Here is a 21,210-nt window from a genome sequence, read left to right on the forward strand (position 1 = left end):
AAGATGTTGTAAAAGTAGAATATATCGTTCTACACAAATATGCCTATAATATACATACAAATATACAGTTTCAAACGCTTTTTATAGACCAACTCGTCCGATCCCAGGCAACGCGTTCCTTTAAGTTTTGACACAAAATTATAATAAAATTTATGAAGAATTGCTTTTGCCTCAACTATAGACAAAAAATATTGCTCTCACGATGTTTTGAACATCAATTTTGGAATACGTGTATTAAATAGTATAAATCATGTTTGTTTTCTAAAGTATACAAGTATATTTTATGAATACAAGCTGTTGATAGTATAAAACATTGTGAGAAATTGCTCCCTCTGAAGTAACACAGTTTTTGAGAAAGACGTTATGTCTCACTCAAACAATTAAAGACTTCAGCTGAAGCCTTTTATTATGCATCTGAAAGCACACAAGGCTTTTTTCTCATTATTCTCTTGTAACTTCGATGAGGACTTGAGCCCAAGTTTTCAATTATGCATAAATATGTTGGGATACACCAAGTGAGAATACTGGTCTTTGACAATTATCAAACGTGTACAGTGCCTTTAAGTACAGGAATATTGGACCAATATTATGTTTATGAAATATGAAGCGCAATTGTCACACTAGATGGTGGAGAGCGCCTCACGTGGGGGTGTTTAAACGGTCGATAATGACCAGCTGGAGCTATTTATAACCGGTTGTTTCGGACTACTACGCGCACGAATGCATATCCAAAAACTGTCCCAGTCATAAAAATGCAACACACGTCCAGAGCTCAAGGACGTTGGAAAATGTATAAGTTTTACAGAGTTTCATACTTTACTATGTATTTTAACCAAAAAGGTTTTGAATGAATGGGAATAAAAGAGTAGTGACTCGCTCTTAAGCTGCCATTTAAAACCTTGCAGGGTCACGGCCACGACCCTGCTTGTTATAAAAGGCAGTTTAAGAACTCGTCGCTACCCTTTTATTCCCTTATTAAAGCTGTTTTTCTTGAAGAGCAAAGAGAACCTTGACTTTCTACCTTCCAGTGCGTCAGTTTTCTGTGGTATTCTCACACACTCCTTCATCCACTCCGATGTTAACATCTGTAAAGGAGTCTGAGTGTGGTAGTCTCTGATGTGTGTTCTCATGGCAACACTGTAAACATGAACCAAGCCGTTTAAAACAGCTGTGTCCAGAAAGCCCTGTCATGTGGGACCTGTAGACAAAAGCATAGAGAAGTCTCATTTGAAAAAAAACGACAACAGACATGGACTTTGAGGCATTGCATGGTGAGCATTGAGGTTTCAATGTATATTTCAGTTTGCAGTGACACCATGATGTGTATAAACATGTCTACTTTTCTATTGCCGCTGAGTAGATTTCAGTGTTAGGGAGACTACTTAGTTCTGAAAAGAACTGTACTGCTTTTACGTAATGGGCAGGAGGTAGGAAATCGGCCAGGACTAAAAATATTTACTTTGTGGTTCGAGGGGGATCTGTGGTTCGAGGGGGGGTCTCAACATTTCTACTATTTTTCTCTAGTCATTGTCAAAACAAAAAACAACAAAAACACCAATAGACAATAGCAAGTTGAAAAGAGCCATGTAACTTGGTGTGTACCTTGTATGCTTAAAGCATGTTTAGAACTCACTCCGCAGCAGTGAAGTTAATAACAAAAAGTCCCCTTGAACCACTAAGCGCACAAAATTAGTCCGGTCCTACCTCCTACAATGTACATATACCTCCTACCTATGTAGTAGTACGTAATAAGCAGAACAGTTCTTTTCAGATCTAATATACGGTACCTCTTCTGGAGGGTTTCAAACCTATGACTCCTGCATTATATTCTGAAATGCTAGACTACCAAGATTTCCTGGCGGCAAGCCGCCAGTTATATTGATAACTTATATTGATATAAAGAGTTCTTGTAGGTTTGTCTTGCAGCAACTCAATAACACGCATTGTTCATGCAATGCACCATCTTCATAGGAGTTAAAACACAGTTTAGCGAGTATAGTTTGAAAACTTAACAGTAACTCAGCCATGCAGCAAATGGGAGTCCAATAAAAGGCACAGTATAGGTTACATGTAGACATTATTCATATTATGCGTACTATTTATTCACTGCTTAATGTATCCATTGCAGGATAAAAGCAGTGTTTTCCGTTAAGGCAGAGATTGGGCCCAGAACTTGAAGGTAAAAATTGAATCGATGTTACTCTTACTTTTTGTTGAGCTCGGCTGATATCTGCTCTAAAGATCTGTTTTTGGTCTCTGGGACGATGAGGTAAATAAAGATGAAGGAAACTGCACATATTGCACCATATAATAGGAAGGTCCAGGATGGGCCAATACCATCTAAGAGAAGAGGATAAAACAGTCATGCAATTACCGGGCATTCAATCAGTTAAAGACACTGACACTTTCAGTAATTGAGACCAGTATTCTCACTTGGTGCGTATCCAAACATGCATTAAACAACAATACACCATACTCCATACAATCCTACTAGAAACCTCCGTTCTGCTAACAAAGACACCCTCGTTATCCCTAAAGTTGCCACCAAAGCATATGGTCAACGCAGTTATCAGTTTGCTGCTCCTCACTTATGGAACAATCTCCCTCTACACATCAAACAAGCGACCACGATCTCAAGTTTCAAGACTCTTCTCAAAAAATATCTATTCAAATCATCAATATACATAATTACTCTTATGTTTCCTCTGAGCACTTAAAGACTTTCTTTTGGAGGTGTTCAGCGCTATGGAAATGCGGTTGTTATTTTTGTTATTATTATTAACAAATCTGTGAAAATTTGGACTCAATTGGTTATCGAAGTTGCAATAATGAAAGAAAACACACCCTTGCACAAATTTGTGTGCTTTCAGATGCCTAATAAAGGCTTCAGGCCTTAAGTCTTTTATTGTTTGGTGAGAAAGTACCTCTTTCTTTACAGGGAGCTGTTTCTCACTATGTTTTATATTATCAACAGCTCTCCATTGCTTGTTACCAAGCAAGTGTTTATGCTAACAACAGTTTTGAGTATCTACCAATAGTGTCTAGTGCCTTTATTGAGCAAGAAAGCAATCACAGCAACCAGTCAGTCATTAAGGAAAGTATAGTTCAAGTAATCATGCAAGCTAGCAGTTAGCCCATCACTCAGTAGTCACTGAATCAATCAATCCAGGATGCAAACGCTCTCTTTACAGTGCTCACTGCCATTCAAATCCTCCAAGCCTAAAGAGACAGAAATCTGTTGATTGAATTGTGGTGTTTGGAGGAATCTAAAAGCAAGCCTGCATACTAATTGTATTTATTTTAATGAGAGATCACCTTGACAACAAGGCCGGAGGGCCACTTCAAGGTGTGATTGCTACCTACATTTAACTGATTTGGGCTATCGGCCCAAATCAACCACCAAGTTGCCAATTTACCCTTTGGGCCCTTTCACAGTCCGTAAGGATGTATGTACAATGTAGGCATGGGAAACATCCACTAGGAGCAATACCTTCCCAACTTTTTACAAAGCAATTATGAATGACAGTAAGTCTTCACACTTGGTGCATCTCAACATATGCACAAAATATTAAACCTGTGAAAATTTGAACTCAATTGGTCGTCGAATTTGCGAGAGAATAATGGAAGAAAAACACCCTTGTCAAAAGAAGTGTGCTTTCAGATGCTTGATTTCGAGACCTCAAATTCTAAATCTGAGGTCTCAAAATCAAATTCATGGAAAATTACTTCTTTCTCGAAAACTACATTACTTCAGAGGGAGCCGTTTCTCACAATGTTTTATACAATCAACAGCTCCCCATTACTTGTTACCAATTGTGTCCACTGCCTTTAAGTGCTTTACTCAAGTGTCATGACAAGGAGTCAAACCCCAAATCTGAGAAAAACGTATGTGACAGTAGCATTTCTAAGATTCAAATTTTGGGGATAAAAACTGATATCTTTTTCCATAACTAAATCATTACTTGAAAGTGAAATAATTCTCAAAAGGCTTTATACTATGGAAAGCTGTTGTACTCTGAACTAACCAAGTAAGTCTTAATTGGCACAAATTTAAGAGTGATTACCAAGTGATGTACCTTCCCTTTAAATGAACATCTGTCTGCTACTCCCAATGGGTTAAATGAACATCTGTCTGCTACTCCCAATGGGTTAAATGAACATCTGTCTGCTACTCCCAATGGGTTAAATGAACATCTGTCTGCTACTCCCAATGGGTTAAATGAACATCTGTCTGCTACTCCCAATGGGTTAAATGAACATCTGTCTGCTACTCCCAATGGGTTAAATGAACATCTGTCTGCTACTCCCAATGGGTTATTAACACCTTCAAATTAATAAACTTCTCATATTTTTTATGTAATCTTGGTTGTTGCAATTAGATTGATTGTTTAAATATATTTCCCAGACCTCCTTGAACTATACAAATATATGGTTTAACATTTTATTTTGCAATAGTCAATGTAGTTTTTCTTCCAGATATAACCTTGTTAACATTAATGTTTACATTTCAGCTGCTCAGATCGTTCTGAAAATCCTTTTGTTTCATACTTTGTCAAGATGGTCTGGGGGTCATCCATGACTGTTGAGGTTATCCTATTTCTTTAAACACGTGTTTATGTATCTATATACCTTTAATTGTAAAATGTTATGTATTTTTATCTTATCAATATAAACCACAAGGGAAACTGACTGGGTAAATTTGTAAATGATTTTTGGGGTTGAACAAAGAATTGACTAGAGTGGGATTCGAACCAACGACCTCCGGATTAACGTGCCGGCGCTCTACCAACTGAGCTATCTAGCCCTATATTGGCGGTGTCCCTATTTTGTCAATATCTTTGTTCGGGGGTGCCAGTCAGAAGCCATACAACCGTTAACTGCCGTGTAGCCAGGGATCACACCCAAATTACGATACAACCTGGGAAGCGGCAGCTAGGGGATCACCTGAAGGGGATGCGACTTTTTGTTTCAGATATCAATATAAACCACAAGGGAAACTGACTGGGTAAATTTGTAAATGATTTTTGGGGTTGAACAAAGAATTGACTAGAGTGGGATTCGAACCAACGACCTCCGGATTAACGTGCCGGCGCTCTACCAACTGAGCTATCTAGCCCTATATTGGCGGTGTCCCTATTTTGTCAATATCTTTGTTCGGGGGTGCCAGTCAGAAGCCATACAACCGTTAACTGCCGTGTAGCCAGGGATCACACCCAAATTACGATACAACCTGGGAAGCGGCAGCTAGGGGATCACCTGAAGGGGATGCGACTTTTTGTTTCAGATATCAATATAAACCACAAGGGAAACTGACTGGGTAAATTTGTAAATGATTTTTGGGGTTGAACAAAGAATTGACTAGAGTGGGATTCGAACCAACGACCTCCGGATTAACGTGCCGGCGCTCTACCAACTGAGCTATCTATTTTTATCTTCTCCATTTTTTGAGGTTTTGTTGAAAAAAAAAATGGAAAAAAATGATATGACTTACTTATAACATCCAGGAATGTTAGTGAGACGACAACGTTGGTGCCCCAGTTAAAAATGGATGCCAGGGAACTCGCACGACCCCGTATACCAGCAGGGAAGATTTCACTTAAAACCAGCCAGCCGACTGAAAAGAAGAAAAAAAACATACAAAATACTTTCTCACTGTGTTTTTTCATGATACATGTGCTTGTTTTGAACAGGCAAATTGGATGAAATTCAAGAGGTTTTTTTTTTGCACATTGTGGTGATTAGTTAGACATATATGATTAGTTCTCGGGAAGATTGATGTTGGATCCATTGTGTATTTGGTTTTGTTCGTCTGGACAACACAAGGTAAGAGCGCCAACTGGTCACATGTTTATTTGATGGGGTTTTTGTGCTGTATAGTTATTATACAATGGTGCATAACGCACCATTCTTTTGCGCATTGAGGCCCACTGGTATAAGAGCACGCTGTAAATATGTATTATTTTCAGTTCACGCTGTTATTGCGCAGGAATCTAGAATGGTTTTCATTTAGGTCAATAGATGATGTCGATAGAAGACCAACTGAGAGGTTCTGATTTTAACACCATTTGTCTGATTACTGCTACTATGATATTTGTTTTTTACTCATGGGCTGGAGGTTGATTCAAAAGAAAAATTGATACACAGTTCACCGTACCGGGGGCAGAATCTTCAGGGGGACAGAAGTCTCCTGCCACACCAGGAGTAACGGTCAATGAGTAAACTTAACAACATTTTACAGAACATGGAAAGAAATATGCTTACCTGGTCCAAATCCATATGAATATGCTCCGACATACAAGGTCAATGAGATAACTGCAACTATCTGCGCCAATCCAGGTCCATCCTCCATAGACACACCACCAGTACTTGTAGACTCGGGCTTTAATGTTGTCATTAATGCACTGCCAGATTCATGTGGTGAAGTTCTATCACTGACTTGGCTTAAAGCAGCAGTTGTATAGAGATTTCCTTTCTTAGTCCAGCTTGGTTGCTCAGGTACAGTCATCCCTGTCAAAAGTCCCCCTCCTGTTACCAACGGTGATAAGGTCACTTTTGTACTACTTGATGTTGACCTTTGAACTCCAGGATCCATCAATGATAAGGTCACTTTTGTACTACTGGATGTGGACTCTTGAATTGCCTCCCGTTTAACTCTGTCTCTTCTTGTCTCTTTAAAATAACCTTTGCTTATTGATCCAACAATGCTTAGGAGTTCTGGTGAGCTTCTAGACATTTCCTTTACTACCGAGTCAGGAATTCTCAGCAAACTGAGGTCCATTTGGTTTACCGATCTGTCCAGACGGGATGTATCTTGCATTTGAGACATGACAACAGTTGTTAGATTCTCCTCTGAGAGGTTCATAAAGCAGGTCCTCTTAGTCGTAGAGGGGAGAGAGACCTGACAATTCAAAATAATAAACAAAGTTTTATTCAATGTAGTTTTATTCAGAATTCAGAAAGATGAGAAAACTTACACTCATATCGTGTACAATGTGGCAAGTCAGTTTAGGACACATGTTTACATAGACGCCTCTCTTAATATTCATGCATGACGTCACAATTCTTACCAAAAATGAGGCCATAGGCGCACGTCACGCCAACACTAGTACCAGCCACTTGGAGTGGCTGCGCCTATGGCCTTGTTTTGGGTTAGAATTGTGACGTCATGCATAATTATTATGCCCTTTTCACATTGTTCATGTATATCTCTTATCCCTGGGAAAGCTTTTTACCCAACTGTTACCCCTGATGCACTTTCACACTGTCCCCGCAGATGAAATCCCCAGGTCCCTAGTCCACGGGTTCCGGCTGCCTGTTTTAAGATTACCCAAGGGTTTTACTGCTCACCCCTACCACACAGCAGGGGTGGCTATTCCCTAGGGTATGTCGGTTTGCTGGGGTAGATCAGGGGTAGACAATCCTAGTAGTGAAAGGGCCGGCCATTGTTCCCTGTGGATGCCCTTGGGAAACAGACAACTATATATCTGGCTAATGTACACAATTGTTCTGACAAAAATCTGATTTGTTAGAGAAGTAAAATAAAAAAAAATTGTTTTTTTATATCAGATTTAGAGGGTCAAAATTGTACCTCGGTGACAAAACAAGGAGTGATCATACATGTATGCAGCGATAGAAGGCAAAACCAGGAGTGATCATACATGTATGCAGCGGTAGAAGGCAAATCCAGGAGACACATACATGTATGCAGCGGTAGAAGGCAAAACCAGGAGTGATCATACATGCATGCAGCGATAGAAGGCAAAACCAGGAGTGATCATACATGTATGCAGCGGTAGAAGGCAAAACCAGGAGTGATCATACATGTATGCAGCGATAGAAGGCAAAACCAGGAGTGATCATACATGTATGCAGCGATAGAAGGCAAAACCAGGAGTGATCATACATGTATGCAGCGGTAGAAGGCAAAACCAGGAGTGATCATACATGTATGCAGCGATAGAAGGCAAAACCAGGAGTGATCATACATGTATGCAGCGATAGAAGGCAAAACCAGGAGTGATCATACATGTATGCAGCGGTAGAAGGCAAAACCAGGAGTGATCATACATGTATGCAGCGATAGAAGGCAAAACCAGGAGTGATCATACATGTATGCAGCGGTAGAAGGCAAAACCAGGAGTGATCATACATGTATGCAGCGATAGAAGGCAAAACCAGGAGTGATCATACATGTATGCAGCGGTAGAAGGCAAAACCAGGAGTGATCAAACATGTATGCAGCGGTAGAAAGCAACAGAGGCCATGGCCTGCTCTGCTATAAATAGGGCCTACAACAAGTTTGTTTTAGGTCATGTAACATTAAAGACACTGGACACTATTGGTGATTGTCAAAGACCAGTCTTCTCACTTGCTGTATCTCAACATGTGCATAAAATAACAAACCTGTGAAAATGTGAGCTCAATCGGTCATCAAAATTGCGAGATAAAAATGAAAGAAAAAACACCCTTGTCACACGAAGTGGTGTGCTTTGGGATGGTTGATTTCAAGACCATCCGAAATACTGGGTGAGCAAACAAAGGACTAGCCCAGAAGGATTCAGTGATATTTCAAAGAAGACAATCATTTGACACCGAAATATTGGGGAAAATGGTTCTCGTAAGAATGGCCAACGTTTTTATTATAAGCGCTGGAAGCGTTGTAGAAATAAAGGGTCACAGGGCTTTTAAGTGTGGACCAAGCGCAAATAGCGCCGCAGCGCCAGGTTATTTTCAAGCTTATGCTGACTGATATAGAGGGTCAAAGTTGTTGTACCTGGGTGACAATACCAAGAGTGAATATAATGACAGTCATGATTCCAGCTCCAACCAGGAGAAAATGGCGTCTTCCTGCCTTGTCCACAAAACAAAGACACATAAATGTCGTCACCACCTAAAGATGGAATAAGAACAATTGTTAATTTTTATTAGGGAAAGGTAAATATTTGGTTTGGTAACTCCGAGTAAAGCACCCATGTCATCCAGCAATTTTTCCCAGTAATTGTTCTTTTTAACGATTAGACTCCTTGCACCGACCTCCCATGCAGAGCTCAACACCTTGCGCATAGACCTTTTCGTAAATACCTCAAGCATTAACTGTTGAATAAGGTGCATGCTGGTCTAGCTAGCAATCAAACTTGATCGCTAGCTTGACCAGCATGCACCTCGTTCCATGCCTAATGCACACGTACCAAGTACTTGATCGCTAGCTTGACCAGCATGCACCTCGTTCCATGCCTAATGCACACGTACCAAGTACTTGATCGCTAGCTTGACCAGCATGCACCTCGTTCCATGCCTAATGCACACGTACCAAGTATTTGCGATAAGGTCTATGGTGACCCATTATCAACCCCAAATGGCATACAGATATGGTTCGCATCAAAATTAAATTTAGATACTAATTTATCTACTTATTTACATAAACTTATTTGTATTCAAACGGTTACAATTGGCACCAATAACAGGATGAAAAGGAAACAAGAATAAATGTTCAGTTTTATGGGGGGAAAACCCCAATAGTAAAAACCAACGCAATCAGGTAGGAACTAAAAACCCAATCCACAAGCAAGGCTCCGGTCTGCTATGGGATTCCAACCAAGGTCAATAAAGGTACAGAAACAACTGAGCTAAACCCAATCCCATCACGTAATAACACACATTAAATCTGACTCCCAAAATGCTGCCACCAAGGGGTGACGATGCATTTTATAAATAAACAAGAAGCCTTACATGTACATGTAGCTGTATGTCTTAACAGTTGTAATGCATTTCATTTGTGGTATTATTTGATATCTGAGATGAAAAGTTGCATCCCCTTGTGGTGATCCCCTGGCTGCCGCTTCCCAGGTTTGATCATAAACTTGCGTATGATCTCTGGCTACACGTCAGTTAATGATTGTATGGTTTCTGGCTTGCACCCCTGAACAAAGATATTGACAACATAGGGAGACTGCCAACATAGATAGCTAGATAGCTCAGTTGGTAGAGTGACAGTACACTAATACGGAGGTCATTGGTTGAAATCCCGTTCTCATCTATTTCTTTTTGCTCAACCCCAAATCATTTCAAATTTACTAACCAGATTCACTTGTGGTTTATTATTTTCAATATATAAATACAGCTTACCTTAACTATTCCAAGTCCAACTGTTGCTAAAGTAGCAGCAGTGTTACTCTCAAAACCGAGAGATTTGAAGATTGTTGGTGCATAGTATAACACATTGGTCTGGCCAGTGAACTGAAACAAACAAAAACAATGCAAGTGAGATTATGCTTTGCATGACGTTCTCATGTTTTTAATGTAATCGACTAAATAATAACGACACCGTTTGTTATTGAAAACCAGGAATGTTTCATAAATAATGAATGTTTATGAGTGATGAGAAGATTTCCATGAAGTGAAATATGTAAGATTCAGTGAGGTTAAAACCACAGTTGAATGGTACAATTCCATCTTTCAATGAATGGAAAATAGTCTCTCCATTGCAGGGATGCAAAACATCTATTATTTGTTTTACAGGCCTATAACATCCAAGTCCCGGTCGTGACACTTGTGTCCCTGAGCAAGATTCTTAACTATAATTGCTTCTCTCCACCCAGGGGTAAATGGGTACCTGTGAGGGCTGAGATGGTTCTTGTGATTGATTTAGCCAAGTAGCGTATATAATTGTCGCACAGGCTGTACACTTCCCAGGGAGTTGAGATGGTTTAAGGAATGATTTAAGGCCCTGTGACCAGGGGTAATAATGTTGGAAGCGCTTTGAGAAGCCCTCAGGTGTGAAAAGCGCTATATAAAAACGGGTTATTATTAATTAATAATAATTGGTTTTAAAATAGCACTTTATACACCCAAAGGGCGTCTCAAAGCACTTCCAACATTAGGTTTCTGGTCACTGTGCAATCTCAGCTCCCTGGGGAGTATACAGCTGTACAACACATACGCGCTACTAAGCTATCACAAGAACCATCTCTGCCCTCACAGGTATCTATTGACCCCTGGGTAGAGAGAAGATATTGCTGTTAATTGTCTAGCTCAAGGACACATGTGTCACAATCGGGACTCAAACCAACACTCTGCTGAACAGAAACACCAGAGCTTGAGTTCGGTGCTCTTATCCGCTCGGCCATGACCATGATGACACCCACAGCAAATCATTATTATTTGAGAATGAGGATGAAACTGGGAGAAAACACAGAGGAATCTGCTTTTGGGGGGATCATCTTTTGAACAAATAAACAGAAAGACATACCTGCTGAAAAAAAACTAGTCCAGCACCAATAAGAAAGCGCCCTCTCATGTTGTTCACGGTACTCAGAACATCCCACACTCTGTAGTCCTTCAAAGACAATTCAATTTAATTCAATTTAATTCAGCTGACTGTAATAAGAGTACATTCATTGCAACTCAATTCTTTACATGCAACACAAAATAAAAAGATGGTACTAACACATTTCGCTCAGCACTCTGAGCAAAATACAATGTGCTGCCCAGCACAGATTTCCCTCAGATTTCACTTCAGCAATGATGGCCCCATAACATCAATAACTTTGTTGAAACGCTCACCCTTGGTGGATGGACTAAATTGGATTTAGAGTCCGACCACTAAAATTGGTCTAGCTACAACACTGGTTGCACACTAGTTTTTGAGAGAGTACATTTATTGGAGATCTTTGAATTGTCAAAAATAAAAGAAACAAAGTCTTAAATAGCAACACATTTCCCGGCAGAGTTCCGTTTTCTTATTACTAACCAGTTCTGTGAGTAATGAGTTTCTAATGACACTCAGTTCCCCCTCGATGAGCTCAGTGCCTCTGAGTTTCTGCAAAACCGTTCTCGCCTGTGACTCTTTCCCTTTCTGCATCAGGAACCGTGGGCTCGGAGGGAGTAAGAACATTCCAACCCCTTGGATAACAGCTGGCAATATTGATAGACCAAACATATACCGCCTGTAAATAATAGAGCCAACAGTTACAGGTTGAATGACTTCTGACTGGCACTCCCCAAACAAATTGAATGGGGAGACCGCCACTATAGGGCTATAGATAGCTCTGTTAGTAGAGCACCGGCTTGTTAATCCGGAAGTTGCAGGTTCAAAACCTGCTCTAGTCACTTCATTCAACCCCAAAAATGTATTGACATTTATCCAGTCAGTTTTCCTTGTGGTTTATAGCATGTACCTTAAATTTTGTGCCACAAATTCAAACCGCTGACCTACATATACATGTGACTATACAAAAAATGTTAAACATACTGTAGTGTTAGCCATGAGTGTCTGGGCGTCTTTCGGCAACCTTGTTTTAAATTTGGGCAACATGTCTTATGTTTTTTTGTTTACATAAAATTGTAACGGAAGAAATTGAACACCAAAATTTTAAATTTTCAGAAAATGTTTACACCCTTTTACCAAATCCTGCTACTTAAAAGTATTAGAACACGCAAATGCAATGAATGTGATTGTGGTATTTGATTACATGGAGGTGCATTACTGTAACACAAAACTGTATAACTTAAGGATTTATAAGCAGGGCCCAATTTCATAGAGCTGCTAAGCACAAAAATTTGCTTAGCATGAGATTTCTTCCTTGATAAAAACCGGATTGCCAACCAAGTTTCCATGTGATTTTCAGGACAAGCAAACAACAGCTGAATACCAGTAAAGAGCAACATGCAATAAATGAAAATTTGGTTGGTAATCCTGTTTTCATCAAGGTAGAAATTTCATGCTAAGCAAATTTGTGTGCTAAGCAGCTCCATGAAATTGGGCCCAGGTCAAATCGTCAAAACTGTTCAAACATAGTACACATTTCAAAAGGGCCTGACTGCATGAATGATGAATTGTAATTTTAATGTTTTTAGATTCGCAAATCCAAAGTGAATTCCACTTTATATTGTTTTATGTATAAGTGTGACAATAAAACCGAATGAATGAATGAGTTACTTACCATCCTGATGGCACTGATATTAAGAAGAAGTTGACAAGATACGCTACGAGGATACCTAGGGTAATTCCAACTTCATTCACACACACTAACTGACCTCGCTTTGTCTGTTAAAGCAATCAATGGAAGCATGAGAAGAAGGATGGTATGACATGCCTACATGTGTATGTGTAGTGTAAAACAATGGTTATGGCTTTGGCTTGAGTTTGACTCGACTGTTAAAAGATTTGGGTACTTTTTCAAAATGTCCATAGATTTACATTGAATTTACACGGTTTGAAGATAATGTAGAAAGCTTCCCTTCAAATATTACTTACTGAGGTGCTGTAGTTTTTGAGAAATGAGCAAAACAAGTCACACAATAATTTTCGTCTCAGTGAGACGAAAATTATTTTAGCATGTAAAAATGTTTTAACCAATTATGGTATTATACCACCATAACAGGTTAATACGCTTTTACATGTACATGTACATGCTAAAACTGAGACGAAAATTATTTTTGTGACATTGTTTTACTCATATCTCAAAAACTACAGCACCTCAGTTACTAATATTTTAAGGGAAGCTTTCTACTATCATTATCTTCAAACTGTGTAAGTTTAATGTAAATTAGTGGACATTGTGTTTTGTGTTAGAAAAAAGCACATAGACCCTTAACATTACAACCAGTGGCTTCTTATATGATGCTCCAATCCGTCACTTGTGATGCTCATTTTGTGATTGTAAAGTCTAGAGAGCTCGAAGTGCACTACAATTTCTGATGCGTTTGGTTTTTAACTTTTTAATGTTGGCAGAATAAATAAATTTAATCTAATCTAATCTAATCTCATGGCACTCCAAAATTATTATAATTTATCTTGTTACAGTTCATGGCAAAATTTGACCTTTGCCAACAAAATGGTACAATTTTGATAGCCATAAACTACGTTAGCTCAAGTATTTAAAAAAACAAAAATCGTGCACACGTGAAACTCATTATGGTTGGGACCAACTTATTCACTCAAGTTTGAATATGCGTGAGACTTGCACAGTCTATGAGAGCATTAGTCAGTTAGCGGTTGCATTCCACTCTGATGATTTTAACAATATCTTTGAAAAGTTGATGGTTGGATATTAACGATTTCTTCCAAAAACAATATTTAAGTTTCTCCTCACGAGTATCTGGAATACTTGTGAATTAACAAGGGAAACAAGAATAGTTTCAGTTTACTTAAACTCATTCTGGATCCAAACCCTCAAAAATACATCCCCTTGTTTTGCTTTATACTTTGATTGATTCAGTATTGCACAGCTAATGGTATCAGGCAATAATCTTCAAGAATGATGCAGCCATTTGTTAACCTTCCACTTAAATCAAGGCAGAAAGGGGAGAATAATATTTTAATAATAACAATAATAACCAGTTTTTATATAGTGCTTTTCACACCCAAGGGCTTCTGAAGGTGCTTCCGACATTATTACTGGTCACTGGGCTTTAAATCATTCCTTAAACCATCTCAACTCCCTGGGGAGTATACAGCCTGTGCGACAATTATATGCGCTACTCGGCTAAACAAATCACAAGAACCATCTCTGCCATCACCCATTTACCCCTGGGTGGAGAGAAGCAATTATAGTTAAGTGTCTTGCTCAGGGACACAAGTGTCACGACCGGGATTCAAAACCACACTCTGCTGAACCATTCGGTGCTCTTATGGTCTCGGCCATGACACCCTATACAAATGATAAGTGCTCATGAGTGCAATGGTGGGAATATTTTTATGAATTGAAAGGTGAGAGATTAATGAGAGATCGCCTTACATCACAAGGCCCACAGCAACTTCAAGATGAGAGCCTTGGTATGCGCAGTCATTTGGGTAAAAACAAAACTCATAGGTTTGATTGAAATAGGGAAAATAAATTACCGATGGGGAGATTTCTGAGATGTAGATGCATTCTGCTATGGCCGACAATGAAACAGCAAATCCAACGATCAAGCGACCGAGAATCTGAAAAGCAATAAAACCAAACTAGACATTAGGTGTTTGTGAACAAACACAAAGCTGTTCCGTGTTCTTTTGGAGTCTATCACTGAAAAAAAGTTTGAACATGTTCAATAGTGTTTTGAGTTATGGTGCCACTTCCTGTTCACCTGGACATAGAGGTCGACATGGAGTCACGGTAACATAAGGCTAATCTCCAATGTAACCCTAACTGAAAAAAGTTTCAAAATCGATATTGTCCCACTTTGGGTTGACCCGGAAGTAGAGGTCAAGTTGAGGTCACGTTTTTTTTGCAATTTATCTCTAATCCCCAAGGAGTCTAAAACTACCAACAGTCTAAAAATCGGCCGTGTACTTCTTGAGATATGGTCCCACTTCCAGTTGACCCGAAAGTAGAGGTCAACTTGAGGTCACGGTTTTTCAAAGTTTATTTTTAACGCTTTAGGGGTCTAAAACTGAAAAAAAGTTTGAAAATCGGTTGTACAGTACTTGAGATATGGTACCACTTCCGGTTGATCCGGAAGTAGAGGTCAACTTGAGGTCACGGTTTTTCAAAATTAATCTAATCTCCAATCCCCAAGGAGTCTATAACTACAAACAGTCTGTTAAACGGCCGTGTACTTCTTGAGATATGGTGCTACAAAGATTTCCCAATTAAATATGTAAATGTGGGTCACGTGGTTAATTAATTACGAACTTTAACATTTTTTTGGTCGGTGGTTTGATGTTTGATCTAGTACAAGTTGATTTCACAGAACTCTTAACCACCAAACTCTGCGCTTATGATCACCACTTGTCGCTTACTGTGTTTTGAAACCTCATCGAGTCATGCATGCACACAGGTTATGTTGGGCTAACATTTGAGAAAAAGAAAAGGCAACACTATCGATATAAAGATAAGAATCAAACTTAAATATTACAAAAAGAATTTTTATTTTAGTTTTGGGGGATAAAAAAATATTGATTCCGGACGGAGATTCGAACTCGCAATTGTCAGATGTGTAGTCGCGACTGATGACCACTAGGCTAGAAGGGAACGATGTAAAATTGGTGGGTTTTTACATGTGTGCATCAACAGAGGGGATTATGATCCGGCGAAATAATTCTTTTTTCATGATTTTGCGACCATTGTCACTGAATATGAACTGCTAACGCCTACAACTATTAAGTAGGGTTGAAATGTAGTTTTAGATGCCTTTAGGGGTTTTTGGCGACGACGTCAATGTCGTCAAAAACCCCTATCTAATTACGCACGTTCGTTTTAACGAAAACCCATGCACAGAGTAATTGGTCCAGAACGCGGTTAGAAAAACAAGGACAAATTTAACGCACCTCCGTACTTTGTGCGTGTACAGAGTAATGTGTCCAGAACGCGGGTAGAAAACAAAATAGTATAGACTCCTCTCAAGAAGTCAACAACTCATTGAGGTACATACTGTGTTGTATTACCAAAGAGAATGTTTCACAATAACATGAAAGTGACTGCATCAAGTTTACAAATTAAAAATTCAAATGAAGACCACGTAGTTAATTAATTAAGAATTTTAACACTTTTTTATTAGAGTAAAGCTTATGTTCTAAGCTTCAATTTGATATATGATTTAACTCTTTTATCCTAATACTTTAGGAGTAGGGGCCTAAACAAAAACGCTGTACAAACGCTATGGGGTTTTAGGTGGAAACAAAGAATAATAATAATAATAATAAAAGTAATAAAAATCTCAACGAAAACAATCCGACGGTAGGTCGGAACAGCTAATAATATGCTGGACAATAGTCTCATTTCCGAATGTTAATTATAATAATGGTGCCCTTGAAATATTCCTTTAGGAATTCACATTGCCCTCCTACAGTGCCCTCTACGAAGAGAAACCTACCTTGCCAATTACAAGAAAAAGTATGAGGGCTGTATGGCCTGCACAGACTGCAACATCTACAACATCTACAAAGTTCTAGATGAGTACATTGTATTGTACACTTGTCATGACCCACAGCTCTACAGGTATTTAGGCCCTATTTGAGTTGCCGTCTACACAGCTATGACTACGGCTGTTGCTAAGGGTGTTGCTAAGGACCTCCTATACCTCAATGCATGATGACGCGGACATCTAGCTGTAGCCGGCAATTCAGACACAAATTCAACTCACAAGACGAAAATAAGGTCAAAAAAGTGTGTTCAATGTCACAGGCCTGTATGCTTCGTTTTTGAAAGGGCAAGGACACCAAGGCATTTTCTCCTTGGTAAAGGGCACCGATTAGGATATTGTAAAATTCTACTGTTAGCATTTCAAGGGCACCAAGGCAATGACCAGGGCCATGGAGGCAAACGCCTTTGTTGCCTCCATGTTGTATATAGCAGGTGCTTAAAAAATGTCTGTAAATACTGCTTATTACATGATCCAAGTATAACTACCCATTGTAGAATGCAGAAAGTACCTTGCAGCACAATGCATGTCGACCAACTTTGCCCACCATTTTGGGAGTCAATTCTTTTTTGTACATTTATAGTCCCAAACTGGCGGACATCATAGGCGTTTGTAAGTACGCTGCCCATTGTGCAAGAGGTTAATAACATTACATTGTACTCACAAGTATTTCATAGATAGGAGCACAGGTTAGTATGACTGCCCCAGTTATGAAGATTCCAGTATTTATAATGATGGACCAACGACGCCCGATCCAGTCCACTAGAAACCCTGAGAAGAAATATAAAACCACAGAGTTAGAGACAGCTTTTCACTTTTTACAATAAAAACAAAACATCACCAATATTTTACAAGGAAATTGTGTCTCTTTGTAACTTACCTCCAAATAAGGCTCCAATGAGAGCACCCACCAAAAGAGAACTGACGACCATTTCTTGTTGTAGACAGGACAACTCAAATTCCTCTCTTAACTGAAGAAGGGCACCAGACACAATACCTGAGGGAAAGTTGCAACGAGTGTGAGAAAACTAACAATTCAAGTTCTCCAAATAATGGTCTGATGGAAAGATCATTAATGTCAGAAGGAGGAAGAGGTGAAACCTGAATATGTAGGTGAATCTATTTGAGTGCACACATCATTGTACATTATCTCATCACTGTAAGCACATCTCATAACTTTCAAAGCTCTTCATGGCCTATCAGTATCTCCTGTCTAATATATTTACTCCATATATTCCTGTTCGGACTACTTTTCCCCATAAAATTCTACATGTTCTATTGTGAAAGACGTCCATTTCATTGCACTTTTGTTATGGCATGACGTAACATTCAGGCTCGTCAAGCTGACTCTTGTCAGACTTTCAAGGGACTTTAAAAACTCATAATATTTGTTTGAGTCTTTATTTTTGCAACTTTTGCTCAATAGGCCCTATATTATTTCATTTTGATTGTTCATGTTCTGTGTTGTGCATTAAGATACCTGCATTATGTGCTCTATGATACAGAAGTTGTGCACTATTATAATTACCTATATCATAGCCAAAGAGGATACCTCCCAATGCAGACATGATTGCAGCCACAACGACGAAACATGTTGTATCATCTGCCTTGCGCTCTGCATGGGTCAAAGACACCATCTCATCCCCTGCAACTTCCAGTTCCTCCATTATTCAGACCTCCAAGTGCTTAGGATTTGATGTACATCAACATGTTTATTTATAGTTAATTATTTATAGTTCATTGTCCTATCTTTTTTTACATAAACTGTTATTAACTTGTTTTTATTACTTATATTACAACCAGGTCTACGGACCACACAGTCATGAAAAGAGATGTAATAAATGAGCGTGCCGAGTAGATCGGCCCCCACAAAGTTTGTGCCGTAAAAAAATTGCAGCTTGTACAAATAAAAAAAAGGGCCAGCTTCAAAGATTGCGCCCACCACATTATGACAAATTATTTTGTACAGTATACATCAGTGCACAAAAGTCTTTACAAGCAAGTAAGAATTCAACACTTGTCAAACGGAGACATTGATTTCCATTTTGTTTTAAAACACAAATATTGTCATCCAAAGGATAAAAACCGACAACTTGCAACCCACCCTTCGAATCAGCATCATCAAGGTAAATATGAAAAAAATGTGTAAATTTTATTCAAAATGGTCAATCAAGGACCTTTTTACCCTGGACTCATTCACGTTGTATGCAACGGAGTAGTTGCTATGGAACCCTCCTGCCGACAGTGGCGTCGGCAGGAGGGTTACGTTATAGCAACTAGCAACGGAGGAGTCCAACCTGGGCTAGGTCACTGTGTTGTTTAAAAGTAAAGCACTACCTTATTCTGTCTTATTCACTAAATATTACACATAATATAAAAATATCTGATAAATTACACTCAGTGAGTCGTTGGACCAGTTCCGGATCATTGACCAACCACATAAGGGCCTTTAAGGCCACGTAAAATATTATAGACCTTATGCACATGACGTCACTTCAGTACGGCGCCCCCGCATTGAGGTCAAAAGGAGGTTGTTCATTGGCCAATCTATGTGCGTTTCGATTGTTTCGTCACCGTTTGACCTCAAAGATGGCGGCTGGATGACGTCAATCCATAAGGTCTATACCAGGTGATTGTCAAAATCAAAATGGAAAAGTTTCCGTATGGCGCCACCACTTTTTCATTCGATGTGAAATAAATAATATAGTCTCTAATTTACCTCAATGAGATATCCCTTTTTCTAAAAATGAGTGAGTCCCAGAAAGTGGTGGTGCCATACGGAAAGTTATCCATCAAAATTACACCTGAATAAATTACTTAAACGCAAGATCACATTGCTACTTTGTTAGTGTCCACTACTCACACTGGATTCTGGAAGCACCACACACCCCCGTTCCTAATCTAGATGCCGAACAGGCTTTGATGAGTACCGACATAGATGTAGATGTAGATCAAAACATGGAGCAATAATTGCTCCATGATCAAAGTAACTTCAGAAAGTAACAATAACATTGACAATTCTTACCAGCGAGAGCTCCTCAAAGTCTCAAGTCAAACGGTCTGAAATTACCCCTTATCTTCTCATGGATGTGTGCCAAACAGCAACGTTCAAGGCACAGCTAGTAGTGGTACTGTTAACAGAGCAAGGAAGCATGGAGGTGCAATGTAGATCATAAAGACAAAATTAAAACTGCTTACACAGCATATTAAATGTAGTGAAAGTGCAAAAAAGTAGCTCTCTCTGTGCTGTACACTGTGGATGTGTAACACACATACTGTACAGCATACATCGTATGCGTTACAATGTTGACTTTATTTACACATGAATTACTACTTTGTGAAAGAACACACAAGTAGTCAGATACCCATTAGTACCAGTGCTAGTGTAACAATAACCAACGCTGGGATACCAACGCATTTGACACTTAAAGGGACTCGCTCTTTTAAAGGGACTCCGTTTTGCATTTAAGGAAGGGGAAAAGTAGAATTTTTACAAAAATAGGCCATCTGAAAATCTTCTTTATTTTCAGGGTAATAAAACTGTATCATCATATTTATTAGGCCGTCATGGCCGAGTGGTTTAGAGCATCAAATTTTGGTGTTTTATTTTGATCGGGGTGTGTGGGGGTTCAAATTCTAAAGTGGCACTTGGTTGTGTTCTTTAAATGCATTTTAGCAAATTTGCTTTTAACATCCATCTTATTTTAGAATTTTCAAAGTTGCCAACTATAAAAAGGAAAATGCAAACTTGCCTCTGATTTCAGACTCGGTTGTTCCTTTGGTAAGGCCTACTCAGCTAGTTTTTATCAGTTTTTTTTCTAGAGAATAAAAATCAGAAATCCCCCATCCCCTCATATGATTAGATATTACTGATTACAGAACAAGAACAAAAATCAAGAGAGAGGGCATGAAACATTTTGCAATACATATGTTTGTATTTATTATAATGTATAGAAACTCATCTCACACACGTATGATATGAAATGCTGACACTTCTGGGATTTCTTTAACATCAAATTTACCAAATGCAAATTATGGGTGCACCCAGAGACCATTCAAAGTAAGAAAAAAGTACTGGATTACTAAACTGTGCAAAACTGTGCATTAATAAACATCCATTATTGATAATATAAAAACCAATTTACAAATAAGACATGTTGCACTGAACTGCCATTTAGGTTTTAAATATTATACAAAAGATAATCAGGCTTGCATGCAATGTGTTTCCGACGTAAAACTTTTCATGTTCTTAATTCAGAATTTGGTTAGGCGCAACTCTCTAGCACCTGTCTGAAACGGGTGTTACATTATCCATCTGGGGACCATTCAATCTATTAAGTGAAGTTATATAGGGACGCCTTGTTG

General features: G+C 38.9%; 1 protein-coding gene across 1 annotated transcript; it reads right to left on the reverse strand.

The window, feature by feature from the left end:
• Window positions 1–937: 937 nt before the first annotated feature.
• Window positions 938–20,174, reverse strand: LOC117304498 (solute carrier family 2, facilitated glucose transporter member 10-like). Its single transcript, XM_033788997.1, has 14 exons — window positions 19,871–20,174; window positions 18,374–18,530; window positions 17,726–17,842; window positions 17,510–17,616; window positions 14,843–14,926; window positions 12,942–13,045; window positions 11,750–11,945; window positions 11,249–11,335; window positions 10,126–10,236; window positions 8,774–8,890; window positions 6,262–6,898; window positions 5,492–5,614; window positions 2,208–2,340; window positions 938–1,198 (listed from the first exon to the last, which is right to left on the reverse strand). Exons 2-14 carry the CDS (start codon window positions 18,510–18,512, stop codon window positions 1,033–1,035), a joined length of 2,121 nt encoding a protein of 706 aa, XP_033644888.1. The 5' UTR covers window positions 18,513–18,530; window positions 19,871–20,174; the 3' UTR covers window positions 938–1,032.
• Between the last annotated feature and the right edge of the window lie 1,036 nt (window positions 20,175–21,210).

The sequence above is a fragment of the Asterias rubens genome, chromosome 21 (assembly GCF_902459465.1).
Source record: "Asterias rubens chromosome 21, eAstRub1.3, whole genome shotgun sequence".
Taxonomy (NCBI): domain Eukaryota; kingdom Metazoa; phylum Echinodermata; class Asteroidea; order Forcipulatida; family Asteriidae; genus Asterias; species Asterias rubens.

What these genes read in the sequence shown, in the direction of transcription:
- LOC117304498 (XM_033788997.1), bottom strand. Translation starts at nt 18,512, where the DNA reads ATGGAGGAACTGGAAGTTGCAGGGGATGAGATGGTGTCTTTGACCCAT. An exon ending in TCTCAGAAATCTCCCCATCG is followed by an intron (nt 13,046 to 14,842) that starts GTAATTTATTTT and finishes TTGCTTTAACAG; the next exon opens with ACAAAGCGAGGTCAGTTAGT. An exon ending in TCAGCCGAGCTCAACAAAAA is followed by an intron (nt 1,199 to 2,207) that starts GTAAGAGTAACA and finishes TTTTGTCTACAG; the next exon opens with GTCCCACATGACAGGGCTTT.